The 25,405-nt window shown below is 39.1% G+C and overlaps 1 protein-coding gene across 1 annotated transcript in view; it reads left to right on the forward strand.

Annotated features, from left to right (window-relative positions):
* LRP2 (LDL receptor related protein 2) overlaps window positions 1–25,405 on the forward strand; it is a 178,683-nt gene that overhangs the window by 55,619 nt on the left and 97,659 nt on the right. The window contains exons 9-16 of the mRNA XM_055572305.1: window positions 623–742; window positions 4,924–5,052; window positions 6,642–6,811; window positions 7,782–8,005; window positions 9,771–9,977; window positions 12,515–12,717; window positions 14,454–14,594; window positions 15,956–16,159. Coding sequence (XP_055428280.1) covers window positions 623–742; window positions 4,924–5,052; window positions 6,642–6,811; window positions 7,782–8,005; window positions 9,771–9,977; window positions 12,515–12,717; window positions 14,454–14,594; window positions 15,956–16,159 — 1,398 coding nt within the window. The remainder of the gene's footprint in view (window positions 1–622; window positions 743–4,923; window positions 5,053–6,641; window positions 6,812–7,781; window positions 8,006–9,770; window positions 9,978–12,514; window positions 12,718–14,453; window positions 14,595–15,955; window positions 16,160–25,405) is intronic.

Consider the following 25,405-nt stretch of genomic DNA (forward strand, 5'->3'; position numbering starts at 1 on the left):
AATGCAATTCATGGCCTTGATTTCTCTCTGAATTATCTTGTAGTTGCCTAACAGTGACCGTGAACTGTAACCCTAAAGTTTTGGTGATTTCTTTTCCATGAAAAAAAGAGGCTTCTACGGCTTCTTTTTTACCACCGCCCCACCCCTCACCCCCCGCCCCCATTTCTTTGGAAGCCCTTTTAAATAGTCCTAGTGCAAAAGTTAGAAAACAAAAATTAGTTGAAGCTAGCTTGGATTAATTAGCTTTTTAAGTTAAAAGTTTAGTGTTTAGTGTTCAGTGGCTTGGAAATTCTTGGGAATATCCTTCTATTCTTTCTAGATAGAAGAAATAGATATCTTTCTATTAGATAGCCTAATATCTTTCTAGACACAAAGATAGACTTTTGACCAGATTTTTTTCATGAACAGCACTTCTGATGCCTTGTGCTTGCACTTAGTTATAATGAATTTTTAAAAATATGTGCTGAGTTTTTATTGCATCATACTGCAGGCTTGAATGGTGACAGATTTTCTGTGTTACTGCATACTTACTGAGCTTTTACTTTGGAAAGTTCTTACTTCTTATAAATCAGCCTTGTCCAGAGATCACCTTTCATTTCACCAAGTCTTTTTCTCTGTTTAGATGTGAATCTTTGTCCGTCCTTGGGATGTGAATACCAATGCCACAGGTCACCAAGTGGAGGGATGTGTTACTGCCCCTCAGGTTTTATTGTCAACCAAAATAGAACCAATAACTGCGTCGGTAAGTGACAGTCTTTCATCACAGTACTTACGGCACTGGGGGCACTCCCTTTAACATCAAGGAGTTTGTATTTGTGGAGAGGAGAATCTGTTAACAAAGAGCAACACAGTCTTCACTGAAAACCTGGCCAATATGAAGTTTTAACTCTGAGACGCTTTTGTGAGGTGTCCATGGCAAAAGAGTGGTTGGATGATGAGTGAATAAGCTAGCTACTTGTATATCTGTCCAGTACCTAATGATGGAGGCTGTTCTTTTGATATATTGTGTATTGCTGTTTTATATATTTGGAAGCAGAATTATATAGCCATACTTGCTAAATACAGTTGGCCCTCCCTATCTATGAATTCTTCAATCTCCAAATTCAGTCAACTGGGGAATCAAAAAAGAAGGGGAATGAGGGGGCAGAAAGTTCCAAAAAACAAAACTTGAACTTTCTGTGTGCAGGCAGCTATTTACATAGCACTAAGGACTCCGAGCTTTCACGGTCAAGGGCCAGGGTTCCCTGGTCAGGGAACTAAGATTCCACAAGGTGTGTGGTGTGGGCAAAAATGAATAAATGAATAAATAAAATAAACAAGCACAAAAGAATCACTCTGGTTTACAAACTCTGGAGAAAGTCTATTTCTTCCTCACGCTGTCTTCTGTAAGTGTAAGACTGCTCGGGCTGTCTGCCACATGTCAGGCTGCTCTTCCTCCTTTACTGCCACCCAGCTGCCAATCCGATTTCCAGTCTTAGTTCTCCAGGCCTTTCCCCTTTCTCTTACTAGAAAAGGAATTCCAGTAGAGATACCAGAAGCCACATTCTCAGTGTTACATTTGTTATTCTCTCTTTTTCCTCTCAATCCTAAGAGAAATTTGGGCTGGGCCACCTTGTAGTTGGAACTCGATAGGCCATGAAATGTTTTCAGGAAAAGGGATTTGCTCTTTAAGAATCCCTGGTTCATTCTTGTGATACCTTGCAACCTATTCTTTAGTCTGTCAATACCTCCCCACCACCCCCCGCCACGCCCCGCCTCCCTTCTAGAGCCACATTTTCCAACATGTTTTCCAGCATCTTTTCTAATACATAAGCCTGTGATGAGGTTTGAGTTGTAGGTCAGAAAGAGGTCCAGGCTGCTTCAATTTTTTGCAGCCCTTAAGAAATGAAAAACTTTCATAACAAGATTTTTACGTTTAAATCTATTAATGAACGTAACCAAATTTTGCAGTATTATGCTGTACACAGGATCATTTCAGAATTCAAGAACACATTTGGTTCTACTACTACTGGAAGTAGTCTGATACTTGGGCACTAATTCTAAGGTCCACAAGCATCTTTCAGTCCCTTTACGATGTACCTAGGGCTTTAGTACAGATGACCTCTTTTGGATACAAGCTCAAAAGTATGCAATTTTGAGTTTTGTGAATGTGAGGCCCTCTGCTACCTGCAGAGACTTTCTCTGTGACCTTTCTTGTCCTTTAAGAATGTACCTTTGCCTCTGAGTTTTGAAGCTGGGTTAACGTTTATTTCACATTTCTTTTCAAGAAGACTGTATTTTGCTTTCTTGGTAAAGAGAACCTATTAGTTTCAAAACATGACATTATGAAACCAGTTACACTCATTTCAGCTGAGCTTTTAGAGAATTGTTTAGGTCTGCTCTTTCAAGCATTTCAGTTGAACAAACACTCTCTGTATGCCTGTAATCCTCTGCATGCCTGACTTACCACAGAAGCTTCAGGTGTTGGAAACCTATGCAACGTTTATCAGCTTAGCTATGGCTCCCCAGGGGATGCCTCAGTGATTGTTAAGAAGAAAATGGAATAATCATGACAGGAAATCTTTCCTTCTACCATTCTTCTGCTCCTGGTAGTCTTGACCTAGTTGTGGAGACTCTGAGGCAAGCCACCAGAGCAATTCACTGGACTATTGTTTTTGATTGACAAGGACATGCTGCTTGTTGAGGGAATGACATCGTGGTGCAGCCTTAGGGCAGGAAGGTCATTTAGCATGGTGGGATTGCATACAGCCAGCTGGATCAGAGGGTGTCTGAGCAGAATTTTTTTAAATTACTCTCAAAGCAGTATTTGTTGGTAAGAAGGGACAAAGAGTAAAAAGGAAAGTAAATCAAGGTGACTTGGGCTGGGAAGGAGGATTTTGAAGCAGCATTTTAGTGTTTTGTAGTTTCCATTACCTTTTCTACTCTCTTTAAAATCCTCAGGTCTCCCTTTCATTTTTCTTGTCTTTCTTTTGGCTGACGATGGATATTAATTTTTCATTCTTCTTTGTAATGATGAACAGAATCTTACTCAGTCATTAAAAGTGACAGTGTTTATTTACTCATTTAAACCTGTACAGTACTTGTAACCCAGATGGTAGGAAGGGCATTTGCACCCAAGAATTCCTAGTTATGACTTTTCCACCCTCTTTTTGACATGAGAACTCGTGTTTCCAGGGTGATTCCAGATCCTTAGACATAGTCATAGTGTCTTGGATTCAAAATGAGGTCATGATACCCTGGGAGTTTGAGGGCGAATGTCCTGTACATTCCTACTGAAGCAAAGCCTCTCGTGGTGTTTTCTCAGAAAGGAAGTGAGGGCACAGAAGAAATAGATCAAATGTTGGCCTTTGGTCTATACCCACTTGTCTTTTTACCTTGTCATGTCCAAATTGGATTAATTTTTTCTTTGTCACAGTCCTGGGGATGAAAGATGTGCTGGTCTGTGTTGTTATACTTGATCTAGAGGGAAAACGGGAACCATTATCTTGATCCCAGGACTTTCTTGGTCTTTGTTTTAATTCAAGTTTTTTCTTTTTTAGATTTTGACTGTGCTGGGTCTTCGTTGTGGCACGTGGGCTTTCTGTCTAGTTAATGGCACTCGGGGGTTTCTCTAGTTGTGGAGCCTGGACTCTAGAGTGCAAGGGCTCAGTAGCTGTGGGATCTTAGTTCCCCCACCAGGGACCAAAGCCATGTCCCTTGGATTGGAAGGCAGATTCTTAACCACTGGACCACCAGGAAATTCCTTCTTGGTCTTTCTTGTTGGGGAGTCACAGGATGGTGGGGCATGCAGCAGGTGTGGTAGAATTCAACCCACAGCTTTGCAAATGTTATCAGATCCTAGAAATTCTAGAGAACCCTAGACCTGTGAGTCTCAGGAATTATAATTTACTTGAGAATTTTCTGAAGCTCTAGGGGATAGAAGCCTGTTGATTTAGGCTGTGGACATCATTCTTCAAAGAAAGAGAGCAGGGCGAAAAAGGGTGAAGAGTGGATGTGAACTTCAAGGGTCAAATGAAATATTTGGCACCAGTTATCCAAGGATAGGACAATTTCTGTGCCCTTTAAGCTTTATAATCTTAAAGAAAGTCATGTGTGTTTTTCTTCCCTGCCCCCATGTTGTATTGTTTATGTGTCAATTATATTGAAAGTCTTTTTACTATTTGATAGAACTGGGACTACTTGGCCATTGAACACAGCTCTATTGTGTAATGGATTTTCAACAAGTACATATTAAATGAGTGAATAATGCTAATGACTAAGCAGAAGAGAATGTATTTTTCATGACTTAAAAATGATGTTAATTTTGGTGATGACTTTTGACATCAGAGAAAAGGATAAACAGACCTTTCCAGATACTTTATTGCATACTTTATTTGTAACTCATTGAGCAGTTGGATATAAGGCAGTTCTTTCTGCAGCGATGGAGATTCTGTGTCCTCCAGTACGGTAACCACTAATCACATGTGGCTGTCAGCATTTGAAATGTGGCAAGTGTGACTGAGAAATTGCATTATTAAGTTTATTTCAATTTAGTTAATCTAAATATAACTCCAAGAAGCTGCAGAGAGCTAGTGTCTGCCACATTGGAAAGCACAATTTTAAAAGGATGCAATTATACCAAAATTTTGTATTATACCAAAATTTTGTATCAGGTGTTTTATAAACCATCATTAGCAAATGAAATGCAAAGGCAATGAGTCCAAGCAGTGTTGTGCATCACCTGCAATGTTATCCTTTATGTAGATTTTAAAGAACCTTGGTTTTTCCTTAGTATGTCAATGCCTATGCCCTGCCTCCCCAGGGGGTACTTTCTTAGGTAGTTGCATCACCAGATTCCTGTATAGCTTGTCCACGATTTTTTTCAGAAAGTGCTCAAGCTGTGTTGTTAAACAGTATTATAACCGGTTATTTCCTATGTGACAGATTTTGACGATTGCCAGATATGGGGAGTTTGTGACCAGCTATGTGAAGACCGAATTGGCCATCACCGGTGTAACTGTGTAGAGGGGTATGTCTTGGAGCGCGAGAAGCACTGCAGAGCTAATTCTTCTTGTGAGTAAATTAAAAACACACATGTTTCTGAACAGTAAACTTCTATCCTCTTTCCATGGCAGAAGTCAAAAGAAATATCAGCATTAAGGCAGATGGTGGGTTTGATTACCACAAATCAGATGTGGCCCCTGCTGTTGGAAGAATGGGTCAACATTAATTTCGTGCTGTTAGGGACCAACTTGTGGAGTAATAGTTGTTGGGTTTTTAAAATTTTATTGATTGCTTGTTCACTTTGGGCCTGAAATACTGTATCATCTACCACATAAATTTTATGAGTACATTTGACCTATTTTTGATTAATGTACCTACCACAAGGTGACAAATATCAATAGGCACTGTTTATGCTAAATTTTTTTAGAGGTGGTTCAAAATGGACCTGCTAAATTTGGATTACAGCTTGTGGAAATGCCCTCATTATAAGAATACTGTGGTATAGAAAAATCATGAAAAATTTTTGTCACTGTGGATTTCTGGGTAATAAGATCTTGACTTCACTCTCTTTTCCCAATTATTATTATTTTTTTCCCATACCTGTTTAAACTGCCTTTAGTGTCTTTCTGAAACTGATTTGCCCATCTATGAGTGGACTATTTTCTAGTTGTTTTTGTGTATAAAATACCTGATATGCTGTGGACTAACTTTAATTACAACTTATTTTTAACATTTATTTATTTTTGAACAGGTGCATACTCATATTTTCAAAAATTTCACATTATTGAGAAGTTATATGACCACCTCCCCACCCCCTATACCCATTCCACTCTGCCCAGTTTCCCACTTCTCCTCTCCTATGGATAGTCACTGTTTATTTTAATTCTAGAGATTATTAAATGCATAAATAAGAATATGTAAATATAGACATTTAACTCTATTTTTACATATATGGTAGTAAACTATACATACAGTTCTTCATTTTACTTATGTTGCATACTATATTTTTAAGGACTTACCATATCAACAAGGAGAACTCTATTTTAATTTTGTTTTATTTTTATTTGAAGTATAGTTGGTTTCCAATGTTTCAGGTCTACAGTGTTTTTTAATAGTGGCAGAATCCATTTTTTGGATGTATATAATTTATCTAACTAGGCCTTTAGTGATGGACTTTTATATTGTTCCTTATCCTTTGACATAGCAAATCAGACTTCAATGAATAACTATTCATTTTGCATTCTTGTAAGTATATGGGTATAGCAGGTTTGGATCCACCATTGCCATGTTTTTCACATTGGGTGGTTTCCCATTAATCTTTAAAATGTGTTTTGTGTTTTACACAATCTTAAGTTGTACCTGGGGAAAGGTGCCCATATCAGCAAAGATACCTCAGTGTCATCGAACCAGCATTTAGGACACTTGAGTTCTTGACAGACTCTGTTCCTAACTTACTGTGATTTTGGACATTTCATTAAACCTCTTTGTGCCTTAATTTGCCCATCTGTAAAATGGGTAAAATGATATGTATTTCTACACACACATTCCGATATGTATTTTCTGAAGGTTTAAAACCAAATAAGAAAACATAGTTGTAAGTTTCTTCATCATCTCTGTTCACTTGAAGGACTGACAATGCCTTCCTTCTTCACATTTAGTTGGTGAGGCCTTTGTGATCTTCTCCAATGGTCGGGATTTGCTAAAGGGTAGCATTCATGGAAACAACTTTCAGATTCTGGCAGAGTCTCAAAATCGTGGATTGGCTGTGGGTGTGGATTTTCACTATCGGCTACGCAGAGTCTTTTGGACTGACATTGTGCAAAAGAAGGTAAATAGAAATTTCTGGAGTATAGCTTGGGACCTGATAGAACTCCAAGCACAGAGTGTTGATAGTTTTTCATTTTGGGAGGAGTAGGGAGGGAAGTTCCTTTGTTTTCTAACAAAAAAGGCCCTTGAGATATTTTATGTTAATCAGCACCTTTTACAGCTATAGTATTACATGTGACCTATTAAACAAAGCAGTCTATTATATGGATTAGCCTTGAGCAACTTTTAATTTTATTCGAAATGGAGTCCAAAAGCCTAATTAAAAGAAATAGTAGACATTCTTTCAAAACTGGATAGATATTTGGTAGTAATTTTTGAAACTTGATCATTTAAAATGTAAAAAGTATTCTGCTTTCCTGGATGATAAAAATCAGATTTTACCTGCATCTTCTAAATGGAACTGTAATTGAGCATTGGGTAACAAATATTGACAGTATTTTGTTTAACAGCCAAAATTTCATTATGCTCTCTTATTTGGAAAATGTGATGGATCTGATTTCAACTTTGAGTAATGCAATGGAGATTTTTAAAACATAAATTTTAGAGATTCTTAAAGAGTTAAAGATATTTTATTTCTTCTTACATTTCCTTGTACTATTAATAAAAACATATAAATTTTCCAAAAATTGAGACTTTGGATTATTAGTAGGTCTGATTTAATAACAGCTATAAATCAAAACAAACCATTTCCACCTGTGCCACCAAAAATCCACATTGAATTAAACTTTCACTAACTACTTAAGAATTAGAGATGCAGGCTTTTTTCTAAAAACTCAACTTTATATATGCCTCACATGATTTTAACAAAATGCCCCACCACCTCCTGTTAACCCATGATGTAAAATAAAATGTCTCTAGTGATTTTTTTTTAGTTCAAATAACTGATTTCTACACCAAAGATAAGTCCTGGAAAAAAAACTCTCCCAACTAGTTATGCTTAAGTGGTTTAATAATTTTGGTTTTTCTTTCAGGTTTTTTCAGTTGACATCTCTGGTTCACGTATCAGAGAAGTTCTCGGTGTTTCTATCGAAGACCCAGAGAATCTGGCTGTGGATTGGGTAAATAATAAACTTTATATTGTGGAGACCAGAGTCAACTGCATAGATGTGGTAGATTTGGATGGAAGCCATCGGATTACCCTTATAAGTGAATATTTGGGACATCCTAGAGGAATTGCTGTGGACCCAACTGTTGGGTAAGTTATTTGCAAACATACTGATTTCAGCATTTTTTGAGTTTCATTTCTCCCCCTTTAGACAAAATATCCATTGGCATAGTTGAAGATTCTTTATGCTCAGTACTGTAGAATCCTTGTTTATTTCATATCTCTTTTCATAGCAGCTTTAAAGGGCTTAGCTAAATACAATCCAATTTGAGGATGTGCAGTCCAAATATTCCTACCAATGTCCTAAAAATATGTAATGTTATTGGGGTATGAGTTTTATGCTTAGTGTTTGCCATGTTTTCCTGGCTGAGAGGTTGAATTCTTTTTTCTGACTTACTCTAATAGTATTGTCACAACTAAACCATTATTAATGCGATCACTCTTGAGTTGTGAAGTTGTTTTAAGCAGGGGATAGATCTAAAACCACTGGGTGGTGTTTTGGAGGGCTCTGAAGAGCCCCAGTTCTTTATGCCTCAGTACAGAAAGAATTTAGCAAGAGGCAGTGATAGATAAGTGATTTATTAGCATAGGATGTTAGTGTTGCTGCCCCAAGTACTTAGTGGGTTACATTTTTATAATCAAAGGAAGAGAGGGAAGGTGAATAAGACCACCTTCTTTTTCATTCTTTGAGTCTTTGGTCATTAATTCCTCCTATTTGTTGGGTGGGAGAGTTTTTGAGGCGTATCTAGGATCATCATGGCACTGTGGAAAAAATTCAGATCTCAGTACGAATGTCTTTCACTTTGAAATATCACCTTTCCCTAAATTAGTATTTTTGTGCATGCAAAGAACATGCCCTAGGTGTCATTAACTTGTTGACATCACTGGGCAGGTTGTAGGCCTTATTTTCCATGATTGTTTTGCTCTTTTCGGGCATGTCTCATGCTTCTGTTGCACGGTTTTGTGGTAAGCAATTTAGCTTGGTTTTGTTGTTAAGGACACCTGTCTGGCTTTGATATTATGCCACTTGCTCTGCTTTATAAGTCAAGCAAACCCACATTGTTTTATGATTTTTCCATTACTTTCTTGAGTGCTCATTAACTTACTGTGGTCTCCCAAAGCCTCCCTAAAGTTCCTTCTCTATCTACAATCCCTAATGGAGTTTCTGAGCTAACAATCTGAATACTCGACTCTATCCCTACCGGACCTGTCCCTTTTAGTGATTTCCTGTTAGAGACAAGTGTTGAGATGTCAGTGTTTTCTCCAGGTATAAATTAAAATTTTCCTGATCTTCACATTTAAGACCAGTTATATAGAGACTAGCTTTTGCCTAGATTTTCACAGTTGGGTCTTGGAAGTGTTGGGTGAACTTGAGGCTGCTTAAGTGCTGGTGATTATTCATTTCTATTTCATGATCTGTCCTTCCTTGAAGATGATGTATATGATGTCTAGACTGTGCCTTAGAATGAGGAATTAAGAAGGGAAATGGCTTGATAGATTTTTTTTTCCTGGTAGCATTTTTGCTGGCTATAAATAGAGAAGTGAAAGATGGGGTCAGGGAACAGGGGAGAAAAATTAAGAAGGTTAGAAGGTAGATAAGCTTTTTTTTTTTTTTGCCTGCGAATTGTGCATTTTCATAGTTGCTATTTGGAGTTTTTGACCCCCTCCCTCCACAATTGGTCTTCACAGTCTCTGATTTTTAATGCTTTAAAATTTCTCTATTGTTTTAAACCTCCATGGTTCTCCTATCAGCTAGAAGAGATTTCCATTGATCCAAACACACAATCTCAAAAGATATTTACTAAGTAAACTGGTAAAATAGCTGATTCTCTCATCTTTTGTTTTTCTTTTGTAGTTATTTATTTTTCTCAGATTGGCAGAATGTTTTTGGAGTACCGAGGATAGAAAGAGCTTACATGGATGGCTCCAACCGTAAAGACTTGGTAACAACAAAGCTGGGATGGCCTGGTGGGATAACCCTGGATTTGGTATCAAAGCGTGTTTACTGGGTTGACTCCCGATTTGATTACATTGAGACTGTAACTTATGATGGACTTAAAAGGTAAGAAGTTTTTTTTTTTTAAATACATCTTTATAAGTTTGGGAGAAGTACGTAAAATTTATGGGGAGGGATACTGAAGAACTAGAATTAAAAGACTGCTTTGTTGGTTGACATAACTTGAATGATCTTTGTGTTGACATTTGCATGATGTGACCTGCTCTGAGTTTTAATTTGTTCCATGTTAACACTCAAATTTGATTTCTCTTCTCCAAACCCTCCCCCACTCCCAGATGAAGCACATTATTTTCATTAACTTCTGAGTTCATTATTCTGGGTCCCTTAGAGTTTGTTTCCAAAGATCATTTTATAGTTTAGTTTTCTATTTTCCCCCTAGTAAATAGGTTTAACATTATCTGGTGGGAATTAACTGGATTATACTGCTCTTATATATTTTTTAAAACTTAAAGAGAAATTCTGACTTTTTACCTGATATACTTCAAAGGCATTTAAACAACCTTTGAATGCAGACTATGGCATACTTTTTTCCTTCATCTTCTTAGTCAAATTAGAGTTGACCATCAGTTCAGTTCAGTTCAGTCACTCAGTCGTGTCCGACTCTTTGTGACCCCATGAATCGCAGCATGCCAGGCCTCCCTGTCCATCACCAACTCCCGGAGTTGACTCAGACTCATGTCCTTCGAGTCAGTGATGCCATCCAGCCATCTCATCCTCTGTCATCCCCTTCTCTTCCCTGCCCCCAATCCCTCCCAGCATCAGAGTCTTTTCCAATGAATCAATTCTTTGCATGAGGTGGCCAAAGTACTGGAGTTTCAGCATAGCATCATTCCTTCCAAAGAAATCCCAGGGCTGATCTCCTTCAGAATGGACTGGTTGGATCTCCTTGCAGTCCAAGGGACTCTCAAGAGTCTTCTCCAACACCACAGTTCAAAAGCATCAATTCTTCAGCACTCAGCCTTCTTCACAGTCCAACTCTCACATCCATACATGACCACTGGAAAAACCATAGCCTTGACTAGATGGATGTTTGTTGGCAAAGTAATGTCTCTGCTTTTGAATATGCTATCTAGGTTGGTCATAACTTTCCTTCCAAGGAGTAAGCGTCTTTTAATTTCATGGCTGCAGTCACCATCTGCAGTGATTTTGGAGCCCCCAAAAATAAAGTCTGACACTGTTTCCACTGTTTCCCCATCTATGTCCCATGAAGTGATGGGACAGGATGCCATGATCTTCGTTTTCTGAATGTTGAGCTTTAAGCCAACTCTTTCACTCTCCACTTTCACTTTCATCAAGAGGCTTTTTAGTTCCTCTTCACTTTCTGCCATAAGGGTGGTGTCATCTGCATATCTGAGGTTATTGATATTTCTCCCAGCAATCTTGATTCCAGCTTGTGCTTCTTCCAGCCCAGCGTTTCTCATGATGTACTCTGCATATAAGTTAAATAAGCAGGGTGACAATATACAGCCTTGTCATACTCCTTTTCCTATTTGGAACCAGTCTGTTGTTCCATAGATTAATTTAATTGTTAACTATTTTACATCCTCTTCTTTTGGTGTTTTCAAAAACTGGTTAAAACAGCCTTTAACTTTTGACCAAAAAAAATTACTTGTGTCAATTTGATTTTTCCAAATGACTTGATCTTTTTTCTCAATTAAAAGACCCATGATACTTTTGTTTCTCCTTTATTTGTAAGGATCGTATCACAGTTTGCCACAATTTCTATTTGTTAAAGTGAAGAGATTGAGTATTAAGGCTATGACTTCTTATTACTGAAACTGGTTCCCAAAGTGAGACTATGAATTAACCTAATGACAAAAATAATCGTATAAATCATACAATTGAGAAATTGCCTAACTTTTTTCTCTTTCATGAATCATCCTCCACCTCACTTTGTGTGGCCTCAGTGAATGACTGATTCTGTAGATGTAGTCATGGCAGCAATGTTGATTTCTTCCCCTTGTCTGGCACTTCTTACCTCTGTTGTCTTCTATTTAAGCAGTTCTGGGCACTCTGTCTCTACTATCAAGTGATTAGCTGACAGTTTAATCAAGCAAGGGCAAGTCAGTGGTAGCCCTGTGCTTTCTGCTGTCTAGAGTGACATCGGAAATAGGTGTGTGTTTGCCATGTGTCGAATTTTCTAACTTGCTATCTTGTTCCCTAGTGGCTGAGAAAGGGTCAGTGGTGCAGTGTTGTGAGTGGAGTGAGTGTTGAAGGCATCTTCTACCAGATTTCCCATCCCTTGTTACACTCTTTCCCCTAGGAATTTCAAAATGATGTTTCACATCTTAACCCTTTTATATGTGGGGCAACCTTAAAAGAATGAAGAACAGGTGGGAAAGCAGTAATTTCTCAAAAAATTTAGCTAGGGCAGAGACTGGTCTATAAGTGCCAAGGCTCTTTTCTTAGAGGCAACATGGAAGTGCTTCTAGCAAGTATAGACAGAAATACACCTGCATCTTAAAATGTATCTTGTCTATATATTCTATAGTAGTAGCTAGCAATTTTTTTAGCTTTTAAGTATATATGTGAACTAATTCCACCTTTAATCAAAACTGTATGGTATATCTCTTTTGTAACAGGATGACAGTAATTCATGGAGGTGCGGACATTCCTCATCCCTTTTCAATAAGCTTGTTCGAAGGACAGTTGTTCTTCACTGATTGGACAAAGATGGCTGTATTGAAGGCAAACAAGTTCAAGGAGACTAACCCCAGATTGTACTACCGCTCTTCCCTGAAGCCATTCGGAGTGACTGTTTACCATGGCCTCAGGCAGCCCTATGGTAGGCTCCCCCCAACAGAGGGAAAACCCTGCTTGGTACAGGCCTTGGTTAGAAAGGTTTTCTCAAAGTTCTCATGAGATTTGGGAGGTGTTCTCAAATGTTTGATGGATTATCTAGAGAGTTAAACTAGCTAAAATTAGCTTTGCAGGTCATGGGTATTTTAGAGAAGTTGATGTATTTCGGAATTAAAATGCCCAGTCGACAAGAACATAGAGATGTGTTTAACAGATATTTATTGGCATATGCAGTGTGCCAGATCCTGTCTACAGGCTGGAGAAAGAGCAGCAAATACACCCAACTAAAATTACCCATCCTTTGTCTACTGGGAGAAATCTCCCAATTCATCTTCCTAATATTACAGTCAAGGAAGCCAGACCCAGAAGAAGAAAATGACATGCCTAAGCGGCCACTTTATTTAGGTAGTGCCAGAGCTTTTTTTTTTTTTTTTTATTCTTCTTCTTCCTTGTATGACACCTGTTTAGCATTGGGTTTGGTGTCTCTCAGGATAGTCACTAATCAAAGAAATGAAATATTTTGATTCAGACACTGTTAAGTCTTATGTTATTTATAATAAGTTTTGTTTCAAGGTTTTAAACTGACATGACTGGACTGGGTCCATAGCTCTTTTCTGCATTTGCTTATGCATCAAAGAAAAGAAACACAAACTAGGCTACATTGGAAGAAAGCTTAATATCAGTGAACAGTAATTCAGAGAAAGAAAGATGTAACTTTAAATCTCTAATGCTAAGTGATGGGTCTGGCTTGCTGGAGAAAGACTATAAAGTAATTAGGCTGATTTTAAAAACCCAAACCAACCAACCTCTAGAACTGATGGTTTTGGATGACTACCCTTCCTACACAAACAAACACTTCATTGGAAAATATATACTCTCTATATATATATATATGAAAGTATATACTATATTAGAAAATATCTATTTGGAATGATCAATTCATGGGCTACTAAACTCACATCTGCCCTTGACCAAAAGTATAACCCAGTTTCATCATCTAAATTATATTATTTGCCTCAGAATGATATCTGCCTGTGTTTCTCAAAATGAATCTACTTGAGAAGGTAAAGAGACTATTTTAAAGAGTAAGTTAAAGGATAAGAAAACAATTTCAAAAGCAGACATTTTAAATTTTGACAGCCTTGCATACAGTGAACTTTCTGAAGTCATTGCCTTGAGAATTGTTTTTGGATGTATAGACTGGTTTGTGTTTCCGACATGTAGGGTTTTGGAATTAGATCTGGATTTGAATATTAGTTTAGTTGTTTAACAACTAAATAATCTTGAGCAAGTTGTCAAACCTTTTGGAACTTTGGTTTTCTTTTCTGTAAAATTGGGATAATAATGTTTACCTCTTAGAATCTTTGGTGGTAAATTGTCTTACAAAGTAAGTATCCAGGGAGGTTATTTGGGGGAAGTCATATTTTAATCACTGATGCTAGCAGACAAAGCGATATAGTTACTGGGAGGATAAGAACCCTCAAGGCTATTCAATTGCAGGAATTTTTTTTTTTTTTTTTTTGCCACTAGCAGTTTAAGAGTAGATTCAAGAGCAGCAGTAGGATTGGGAGCAGTTAAACGGATGTATACAGTAATAACCAGTAGTGATGTCTCCAAGGAGTTTCAAACCCATTGCACCCACAGGTTGCAAAATGGCTTCGCATGTCTTGGGTAAATAAGCATTTCTAATTGAGATTTAACAATGTACATTTTTCCTTCCAGCAAGAAACCCATGTGCACATGAAAATGGGGGCTGTCAGCACATCTGTGTCCTCAGCCACAGAACATTCAATGGTGGTTTGGGTTACCGTTGCAAGTGTAGGCTTGGCTACATTCCGGATTGGGATGACTATCACTGTGTTGGTAAGATCACTTTTGGACTATCTTTCTGACAGTCAGCACAGGGCTGTGCATGCACTGCTTTGAGACTGGGCCAGCTTCCTGTAGCACTTCTTCACAGCGAATAAGCTTTTGGTAGCCCATGGGCATCTTCCTTTGTAGGCACCATTCCTTTTGTACAAAGAACGTGTTTGAAGATGTAAATTTCCATCATTTGGGACACATTCAGGGTTCCCTTGGGTGGCTCTCATTCCTGAAATCACTTTCTTTCTTTAAACCATGCTCTTGAAATTCATAGGATTTAATTTTGAGCCCTTTAGTCTACCACATGTATACCTTTAGATGTTAGTCTTAACCCTAGTGGGAAGCACTTGCCATCACTTTTATTGACTTCTCTTAGCTCACCACTTTGCCAGTCAGGTAATCACATCTTGATCCCACCTCGCTTTACTGCTATATTCCAAACTAAACTCCTAAGTGTTGGGGTAGCTCATTTTTTCATCTGGTGTTTACTCCTCAGTTCAGATTTTCTCTCTATATCTGCTTCTATGTTCTGGTTTTCATTCATGCCTTAAATGCGTAGTCTTCCTCTTTGATCACCTGCACATCTACTCACATTAAAATAACGCTGCCTCGTCTTCATCTGATGATGAAATGCACTCCTACAGTATTTGTTTCTCTCATTTATTGTCCCTTTGACAACTCTCCTTTTTAATGCTTTTGACACATTCTTACTCCCTGCTGTTACTTCTGGATTAGTATGTAAATCCTCTTATTTTAACTTGAACAAATTTGTTCACTTTGTAGGTCATCCTAGATTCAGATAAAGATCACCCTCATTGCAAAAACCGTGCTCTCCTTTTTGATTTCCTGGCCCATTGTCTCCGCCTTCTTCTTTGATTTTACACATCACTTCTTCTTTCCTATTTCCTTCATTCCTCTCCTCCCTTTCTGCTTTCCTCCCTTTATTTCTTTCTAAATAATTTACCTGGTTGCTGTTAATCTTCTTTTTTGCTGGTCTTCGCATCTCCTAAACTGCAGTAGGATTCTTGATATAGATCTCTACACAGAAGTTAATGTAACTGAGAATTTTGATCGAATCATTGTTCAGTTAATACCAGTTTGGAAATTCAGCATATGGACATCATGTGTTATATAAGTTTAATCCTAAGGATAAATTTCTCAGGGAGAAGTAAGATTGTAATACTTACTGCCTTTATAGTATTTTCCTTCTTTCCATTATTTCCAACTATGTTTTTTACATATTTTTTGTATTTATTTCAGAATTATCAGGTGTGATTTATGGGTATAAAAGTATTATCTCTGGAACTGGGAGAAGGCAAGAACCATGCTGTGGTTGACTGTGTGTGTCCTTCTTTCTACAGCTGCTGAGCGGTTTCTGCTCTTTTCATCTAATCTGGCTGTTCGTGGCATCCCACTCACCCTCTCTCACCAGACGGAGGTAATCCTTCCAGTGACAGGATCTTCTTCCATCTTCCTTGGGATTGATTTTGATGCCCACGAGAAGGCTATCTTTTTTTCAGATACAAAGAAAAACATTATTTATAGACAAAAGCTCGATGGTACAGGTGAGAATGGTTTTAAAGTTTTTTTTTTTCTTTCTTGTTTTGTCTGTTTTCAATAATAATACTAATCATTTGCCCTATAAAACTTTTGCATTCACCTCTTAAGCAGGATCTTTTACTAAGCTTGCTAAATATTTTTAGATAGGGAAATGTATAAATTAGGTCTAAGCGAACACTTCCTTTATTTTCAAAATAAGTTACAAATGAGACTGAATTTTAAACAATTATTGATGTAATTGGAAAGCTACAAATATTACCATATCGACACTTCATTAAAGGAGGGTTAAATATATGAAAGCTGTTAATGGGTTAATTGACTAGAGGCTGTTCCCTTTATTCAAGCAGCCAGATTGAGCCGATGGAATGATCTCTGTATAGAGTTGCTACACTACCTAAATGGAATAAGAATATTTATTTTTTAAAGATACGAATTATATGTAAATATAGATTTACTGTAAGTTTCTAGTTGATTGGAATTCTGTTAAAATCTTCATAATCCTCACAGAAAGATAAATTAGTCAGACCTTATCAGTTGGGTACTATCAGTCAGACCTTATCAGTTGGGTACCATCACGATCCAGTACTTTGATTTTACCATCCACTAATGGGTCAAAAACCGAAGTCTGAAGAAAAAAGAGTAGTCACAATAACATAGCAACTAAGAGGGCCAGCTCAGGAGCTCACTGCTGAGTTTCGAATCCTGAGTTCTGACATTTCTTAGTTGTATAATCTTGGGAATGTTACTGTGAAATAGGAATAATAATAAAGGCACTACATAACTCAATGTTTTTGATAGGATTTTAGGTTAATGCTTTTAAGATACCTAGAATAATGCCTGGAAAATAGTAAATACTTTCAGTAAATGTTAGCTAGATAGTTGGATGGTATCACTGACTCAATGGACATGAGTTTGAGCAAACTCTGGGAAATAGTGAAGGCCAGGGAAGCCTGGTGTGCTGCAATTCATGGAGTCACAAAGAGTTGGACATGACTTAGCAACTGAAGAACAACAAAAGCTATTATTATAGCTGTTATCAATGAAAAACTCTATTACTCTGCTCTACCCTGCCCCAACTGAGACTTGCTCACTAGAGGTAATTCCTTACCATTCTTTTGTCCCCATGTTTCTAAATACTTACACTTACTAATACTTATGCTGTTACTAATACTTACTAATACAATTATTAGTAAGTAGAGGGCAGGAATCCCTCAGAAGAAATGGAGTAGCCATCATGGTCAACAGAAGAGTCCAAAATGCAGTACTTGGATGCAATCTCAAAAACGACAGAATGATCTCTGTTCGTTTCCAAGGCAAACCATTCAATATCACAGTAATCCAAGTCTATGCCCCAACCAGTAACGCTGAAGAAGCTGAAGTTGAACGGTTCTATGAAGACCTACAAGACCTTTTGGAACTAACACCCAAAAAAGATGTCCTTTTCATTATAGGGGACTCGAATGCAAAAGTAGGAAGTCAAGAAACACATGGAGTAACAGGCAAATTTGGCCTTGGAATATGGAATGAAGCAGGGGAAAGACTAATAGAGTTTTGCCAAGAAAATGCACTGGTCATAACAAACACCCTCTTCCAACAACACAAGAGAAGACTCTATACATGGACATCACCAGATGGTCAACACCGAAATCAGATTGATTATATTCTTGGCAGCCAAAGATGGAGAAGCTCTATACAGTCAGCAAAAACAAGACCAGGAGCTGACTGTGGCTCGGATCATGAACTCCTTATTGCCAAATTCAGACTGAAATTGAAGAAAGTAGGGAAAACCACTAGACCATTCAGGTATGACCTAAATCAAATCCCTTATGATTATACAGTGGAAGTGAGAAATAGATTTAAGGGCCTAGATCTGAGAGATAGATGCCTGATGAGCTATGGAATGAGGTTCGTGACATTGTACAGGAGACAGGGATCAAGACCATCCCCATGGAAAAGAAATGCAAAAAAGCAAAATGGCTGCCTGGGGAGGCCTTACAAATAGCTGTGAAAAGAAGAGAAGCGAAAAGCAAAGGAGAAAAGGAAAGATATAAACATCTGAATGCAGAGTTCCAAAGAATAGCAAGAAGAGATAAGAAAGCCTTCTTCAGTGATCAATGCAAAGAAATAGAAGAAAACAACAGAATGGGAAAGTCTAGAGAGCTCTTCAAGAAAATCAGAGATACCAAAGGAACATTTCATGCAAAGATGGGCCCGATAAAGGACAGAAATGGTATGGACCTAACAGAAGTTAAGTGGGCCTTAGAAAGCATCACTACAAACAAAGCTAGTGAAGGTGATGGAATTCCAGTTGAGCTATTCCAAATCCTGAAAGATGATGCTGTGAAAGTGCTGCACTCAATATGCCAGCAAATTTGGAAAACTCAGCAGTGGCCACAGGACTGAAAAAGGTCAGTTTTCATTCCAATCCCAAAGAAAGGCAATGCCAAAGAATGCTCAAACTACCACACAATTGCACTCATCTCACACGCTAGTAAAGTAATGCTTAAAATTCTCCAAGCCAGGCTTCAGCAATATATGAACCGTGAACTTCCTGATGTTCAAGCTGGTTTTAGAAAAGGCAGAGGAACCAGAGATCAAATTGCCAACATCCGCTGGATCATGGAAAAAGCAAGAGAGTTCCAGGAAAACATCTATTTCTGCTTTATTGACTATGCCAAAGCCTTTGACTGTGTGGATCACAATAAACTGTGGAAAATTCTGAAAGAGATGGGAATACCAGACCACCTGATCTGCCTCTTGAGAAATTTATATGCAGGTCAGGAAGCAACAACTAGAACTGGACATGGAACAACAGACTGGTTTCAAATAGGAAAAGGAGTACATCAAGGCTGTATATTGTCACCCTGTTTATTTAACTTATATGCAGAGTACATCATGAGAAACACTGGACTGGAAGAAGCACAAGCTGGAATCAAGATTGCTGGGAGAAATATCAATAACCTCAGATATGCAGATGACACCACCCTTATGGCAGAAAGTGAAGAGGAACTAAAAAGCCTCTTGATGAAAGTGAAAGTGGAGAGTGAAAAAGTTGGCTTAAAGCTCAACATTCAGAAAATGAAGATCATGGCATCTGGTCCCATCACTTCATGGGACATAGATGGGGAAACAGTGGAAACAGTATCAGACTTTATTTTTCTGGGCTCCAAAATCACTGCAGATGGTGACTGCAGCCATGAAATTAAAAGACGCTTACTCCTTGGAAGGAAAGTTATGACCAACCTAGATAGCATATTCAAAAGCAGAGACATTACTTTGCCAACAAACATCCGTCTAGTCAAGGCTATGGTTTTTCCAGTGGTCATGTATGGATGTGAGAGTTGGACTGTGAAGAAGGCTGAGTGCTGAAGAATTGATGCTTTTGAACTGTGGTGTTGGAGAAGACTCTTGAGAGTCCCTTGGACTGCAAGGAGATCCAACCAGTCCATTCTGAAGGAGATCAGCCCTGGGATTTCTTTGGAAGGAATGATGCTATGCTGAAACTCCAGTACTTTGGCCACCTCGTGCAAAGGGTTGACTCATTGGAAAAGACTCTGATGCTGGGAGGGATTGGGGGCAGGAGGAGAAGGGGACGACAGAGGATGAGATGGCTGGATGGCATCACTGACTCGAAGGACATGAGTCTGAGTGAACTCAGTTGGTGTTGGACAGGGAAGCCTGGCGTGTTGTGATTCATGGGGTCGCAAAGAGTCGGACACGACTGAGCGACTGATCTGATCTGATCTGATAGGTAATTAGTAAGTTACTAATACTTACTAATGCTTATACTGTTACTGAGTCTAAGCTCATACAACTCACTGCATGGCAGGCTAGTAAAGCTGGAGATGAGGTGCTCCGGCCAGGAACAGCAACTTTATTTGGAAAGCCAGCAGACCAAGAAGATGGTGGACTAGTATCCCAAAAAAGCATCTTACCCAAGTTACAATTCAGGCCTCTTTTATATTAAAAGCAGAGACGATTTGGCTGGTGAATCCTTTGTCCTTGGAGCTATCCATGTAATCTGTTTACCATGTTCCTATAAACTACCAACAAAGCAAAAGCTGTTCTCTGTTCTGCAACTTTTTATCTCTAGAGAAAGAAAGTAGAAAGTATTAGTCACTCAGTCATGTCTAACTCTTTGAGACCCCATGGACTGTAGCCCACCAGATTCCTCTGTCCAAGGAATTCTTCAGGCAAGAATACTGGAGTGGGTTGCCATTCCCTTTTCCAGGTATCTTCCTGACCCAGGGATCAAACCCGCGTCTCTTGCATCACAGACAGATTCTTTACCACTAGGGCCCCCTGGGGAGCCTTTTCTCTGTGTGTGTGTGTGTGTTTAGTTGCTCAGTCGTGTCCAATTCTTTGCGACCCCATGAACTGTAGCCACCCAGGCTCCTCTGTCCAAGGAATTCTCCAGGCAAGAATAGTGGAGTGGGTTGCTGTTTCCTACTCCAGGGTTTTATCTCTACATGAAGGGAAAATTTATACCTTTAAATGTCACAGCCTTGAGAATGGGCTATCCTGTGTATTTTATCCCATAGGCAACATTCCTTTACAAAAGGTGCCGAGCCTGCACGCTAAGCACAGGCAGCAGAGAACAAAGGTTAGAGCTAAAGGAATAGATGCAATATGGAATCAGGGTTATTCTTCTCTGTTGCAGTACCTTTTCTTGATTTGTCATTTTAGACATTTATTTTCCTTGTTACAGATAAGGAATCAGCTCTCCTTTTCCCTCTCCTTCTCCCTAAAAAGCTAGAACGTAATTTTTTGTTCACTGCTAAATCAAGTAGTCTTTCATGATGACATTTCTTGAACAAATGTTGATTTTTTTTCCCCCTGGAGTTTAACAATTGCTCCATCTTCATTTGCTTAGTTTCTTCTGTAGCTATTATATTTTCCCCAAACAGATCTATCAAATGCTTGTCTGTGTATCTACATATTTATCAAATGCAAAATCTGTGATTTTTGTTCCCCCTCTGCTGTATAGTTGAATCTGGCACACAGCTCTTCTGACCTCCATCTGCTGCTTCTCTCTGCTGGTTTTCCTATTTCTGGCAAGCCATTTATTTCTCTTTCCAGACTTATTTCCATACTTTGCTGAAACACATTGTATCGTAGCTTTCAATTGGGTAGGGTGGTATATAATTTGAGTCTGAATCTACTTTTATTTTGCCCTGCAACTCGATCATTTGACAAGGTGTAGGGTGAAAGTAGTTTTACCTTAGAAATTTGAAGACACTGATGCACTGTCTTCTAGAAGCCCATGTCGGAAGTCCTGTGCCATCTGCAGTAGCATGTCAGTGTATATGACCTTCCTGGGGGGAGAGTCTTTTTGTTTCTTTTTGGAAACTTTTAGAATCTTTTTGTGATCCTTTTCATCTTGAGATTTCTCTCCTATTCTGGGAGTTTTCTTGCCCCTGCTTTTTTCTATTCAAGCATGTTAGGTTAATCATCTGTTTTCTTCTTATCTTTCCTTTCCTGGTTTTCATCTCTATCATTTCGTTATACTTTCTGTGAGATTTTTTTGGCATTTTAGTTTTAGTCTATCAGATATTTAATTTTCAATGTTGAAGAGCTCCTTCTTGCTCTCTGATTATCTCTTTTTAGAAATAAAGCCTGGGACTTCCCTGGTGGTTCAGTGGCTAGGACTCCACGCTCCCAAAATAGGGGGCTCGGATGTGATTCCTGGTCAAAGAACCAGACCCCACATTCCTCAGCTAAGACCCAGTGCAAATAAATAAATTAATTAATTTAAAAATAAATTTTATCTTTTCTTAGTCTATGAAGATATTAATTACATTAAATGATTAATTTTTCTCTTTCCATTTCCTTTGGGTTGCTTTTTCTTTTGGGGTTGTTTTCAGATATCCTTTTTATGAAGGAAACTTAAATTTCTTTGAGCCTTGTTTGATAGTAAGAGCAAAGCTATAAAGTGCTGACCAGAAAGCTATAGGTATGAACGGGCCTCACCAGTTGGTGATCAAGCAGCCTTTTTGTTGAGAAGTTTCCAAATGTCAGTATCAGCAAATCCTTTCTGAAGATGGTCAATTTCTTCTTAGTAGATGCTCCTTCTCCCTGTTGGGGTGAGGAGTAAGAGGAGGAAGCTAGTACCTGTGTTCTGGGAGCAGTGCAGTTGAGAGGGGGCGGAGGCCCCTTCAGTTCAGTGTTCACAGGCATAATCTCCTGTGTTCAGTTCTGTGCAGATCCCAGTCCTCTGTCGGGCCGCATGTCCTCAGCCTGCAGCCTCTCTGAGTTGAGTTCCCCCCGAGGAAAAAAATTCTCAGGTCTGTTAGAGGGGGCAGAGGAGAGGAGTGTCATAGATGCTCGGGGCTGGGTTCAGCTGTTCCCCATACCACCTTTTTGATTTATTTACTGGCTGTGGTGAGCCTTCACTGTCGCAGGTGGGCTCTCTCTTGTTGCAGTGAGCGAGGGCTCCTCTTCCTGGTGCTGTGTGGGCTGCTCATTGCGGTAGCTGCTCTTGTTCGGCTCACAGGCTCTAGGTGTGCAGGCTTCAGTATTTGCTGCTCGTGGGCTCTAGAGTGTTGGCTCAGTTGTTGTGGTGCACGGGTTTAGTTGCTCCATGGCTTGTAGGATCTTCCCTGACCAGGGATCAAAGCAGTGTCCCTTGCATTACAAGGCAGATTCTTAACCACTGGGCCACCAGGGAAGCCTCTATACCAGGGTAGTTACTCACCCCTGCCTTTTTCAGAATCTGGTGCCTCTGCGTGCAGATAAGCTGAGGCTTCTGCATGTGTGGGTGTTGGTGCTCACCTCTGCTGGTATATCTCACCTTTTATTTAGTTAGTTACCCCTTCTCCAGTTTCTTTCTCTTCATCTGTTCTTCTACTGGAAGGAAGAGGAGATAAACTTGTGGTTAATCTGTTATTTTGAACCAAAAGACCTTTTTTCTGAGGACTGGAATTACATCTGCAGTGTTTCTACACACAGGCTGTCTCCCGTAGGTGCCTCCACAGGTCAGATTCCTATAGCTTTGGCAACTGCAGTTCTCATCATGGTTTTCTTTCTTTCTTTCTTTTTAAAATAAATTTCAAGTCCACATGCTGAGAAAATTGCCTTTTAAAATAGTGGTTAAACTCTTTGCACTTTGCTTAGGGAGGTATTACGTTTGCTCTGTTTTTCCGAGTGAGAAGGTGAAATTCAGTGAGTTTATGTGCAAAAACTGTTCAAAGTCAAATTGAAGTCAGTATGGGCTGACCCTCAGGGAACTTGCCCCATCAGTGATCCTTTCTCTTCTCCAACTTTTTTTGTTTATCTATTGACTTATCCTCATCAGATATGCTGAAGTCCCTCTCATCCTAAAAATCCTTCAACCCACCCTCTACTTCATGTTCCTTTTTGATTGCAGTCTTCTCTCCTCAAGTTTGTGGACAAGCACCTTGAAAGTTTGGTGTACGTTTTTTTAAGCCCTACTTCCATATCTACATTTCTCACCTCTTTGCACTATGTCACTTTCTTGAAACCAATCTTATCCCAGTCACCTCCAGTCACTTTGTTATAAACTTTCAGTTCTTATCTTTGGCACCTTAGTCATTTTCTTAAATGTTTTTTTTCCCCTTGACAACACACTCCTGAATTTCCTTCTGTTTCTTGACCATTATTTCTACTGTTCCTTAAACATTTTTTCTTTCAGTTCAGTTCAGTTCAGTTCAGTCTCTCAGTCGTGTCCGACTCTTTGTGACCCCGTGAACCACAGCACACCAGGCCTCCCTGTCCATCACCAGCTCCCAGAGTCCACTCAACCCATGACCATTGAGTCGGTGATGCCATCCAACCATCTCATCCTCTGTCGTCCCCTTCTCCTCCTGCCCTCAATCTTTCCCAACATCAGGGTCATTTCAAATGAGTCAGCTGTTTGCATCAGGTGGCCAAAGTATTGGAGTTTCAGCTTCAACATCAGTCATACCAATGAACACCCAGGACTGATCTCCTTTAGGATGAACTGGTTGGATCTCCTTGCAGTCCAAGAGACTCTCAAGAGTCTTCTCCAATACCATGGTTCAAAAGCATCAGTTCTTCAGTGCTCAGCTTTCTTTATAGTCCAACTCTCACATCCATACATGACCACAGGAAAAACCATAGCCTTGACTGGACAGACCTTTGTTGACAAAGTAATGTCTCTGCTTTTTAATATGCTATCTAGGTTGGTCATAACTTTCCTTCCAAGGAGTAAGCGTCTTTTAATTTCATGGCTGCAATCACCATCTGCAGTGATTTTGGAGCCCCCAAAAATAAAGTCTGACACTGTTTCCACTGTTTCCCCATCTATTTGCCATGAAGTGATGGGACTGGATGCTATGATCTTATTTTTCTGAATGTTGAGCTTTAAGCCAACTTTTTCACTCTCCTCTTTCCCTTTCATCAAGAGGCTCTTCAGTTCTTCTTCACTTTCTGCCATAAGGGTGGTGTCATCTGCATATCTGAGGTTATTGATATTTCTCCCAGCAATCTTGATTCCAGCTTGTGCTTCTTCCAGCCTAGCGTTTCTCTTGATGTACTCTGCATATAAGTTAAATAAGCAGGGTCACAATATACAGCCTTGATGTACTCCTTTTCCTATTTGAAACCAGTCTGTTGTTCCATGTCCAATTCTAACTGTTTCTTCCTGACCTGCCTACAGGTTTCTCAAGAGGCAGATCAGGTGGTCTGGTATTCCCATCTCTTTCAGAATTTTCCACAGTTGATTGTGATCCACACAGTCAAAGGCTTTGGCATAGTCAATAAAGCAGAAATGTTTTTCTGGAATTCTCTTGCTTTTTTGATGATCCAGTGGATGTTGGCAATTTGATCCCTGGTTCCTCTGCCTTTTCTAAAACCAGGTTGAACATCTGGAAGTTCATGGTTCATGTATTGCTGAAGCGTGGCTTGGAGAATTTTGAGCATTACTTTAATAGCTTGTGAGATGAGTGCAATTGTGCAGTAGTTTGAGCATTCTTTGGCATTGCCTTTCTTTGGGATTGGAATGAAAACTGACCTTTTCCAGTCCTGTGGCCACTGCTGAGTTTTCCAAATTTGCTGGCATATTGAGTACAACACTTTCACAGCATCATCTTTCAGGATTTGAAATAGCTCAACTGGAATTCCATCACGTCCACTAGTTTTGTTTTTTCTTTATCTGTCCTATATACAATTGTGATCTCTAGTGTTCAACATGGGTCCTCTCTTCTAATTGTGCATTTTCTTCCACATAATTCTGCACCTTCTGTGTCTTTGGTTACCATCTAATGTAGTAA

Source organism: Bubalus kerabau, chromosome 3, assembly GCF_029407905.1.
Source record: "Bubalus kerabau isolate K-KA32 ecotype Philippines breed swamp buffalo chromosome 3, PCC_UOA_SB_1v2, whole genome shotgun sequence".
Lineage (NCBI taxonomy): Eukaryota > Metazoa > Chordata > Mammalia > Artiodactyla > Bovidae > Bubalus > Bubalus kerabau.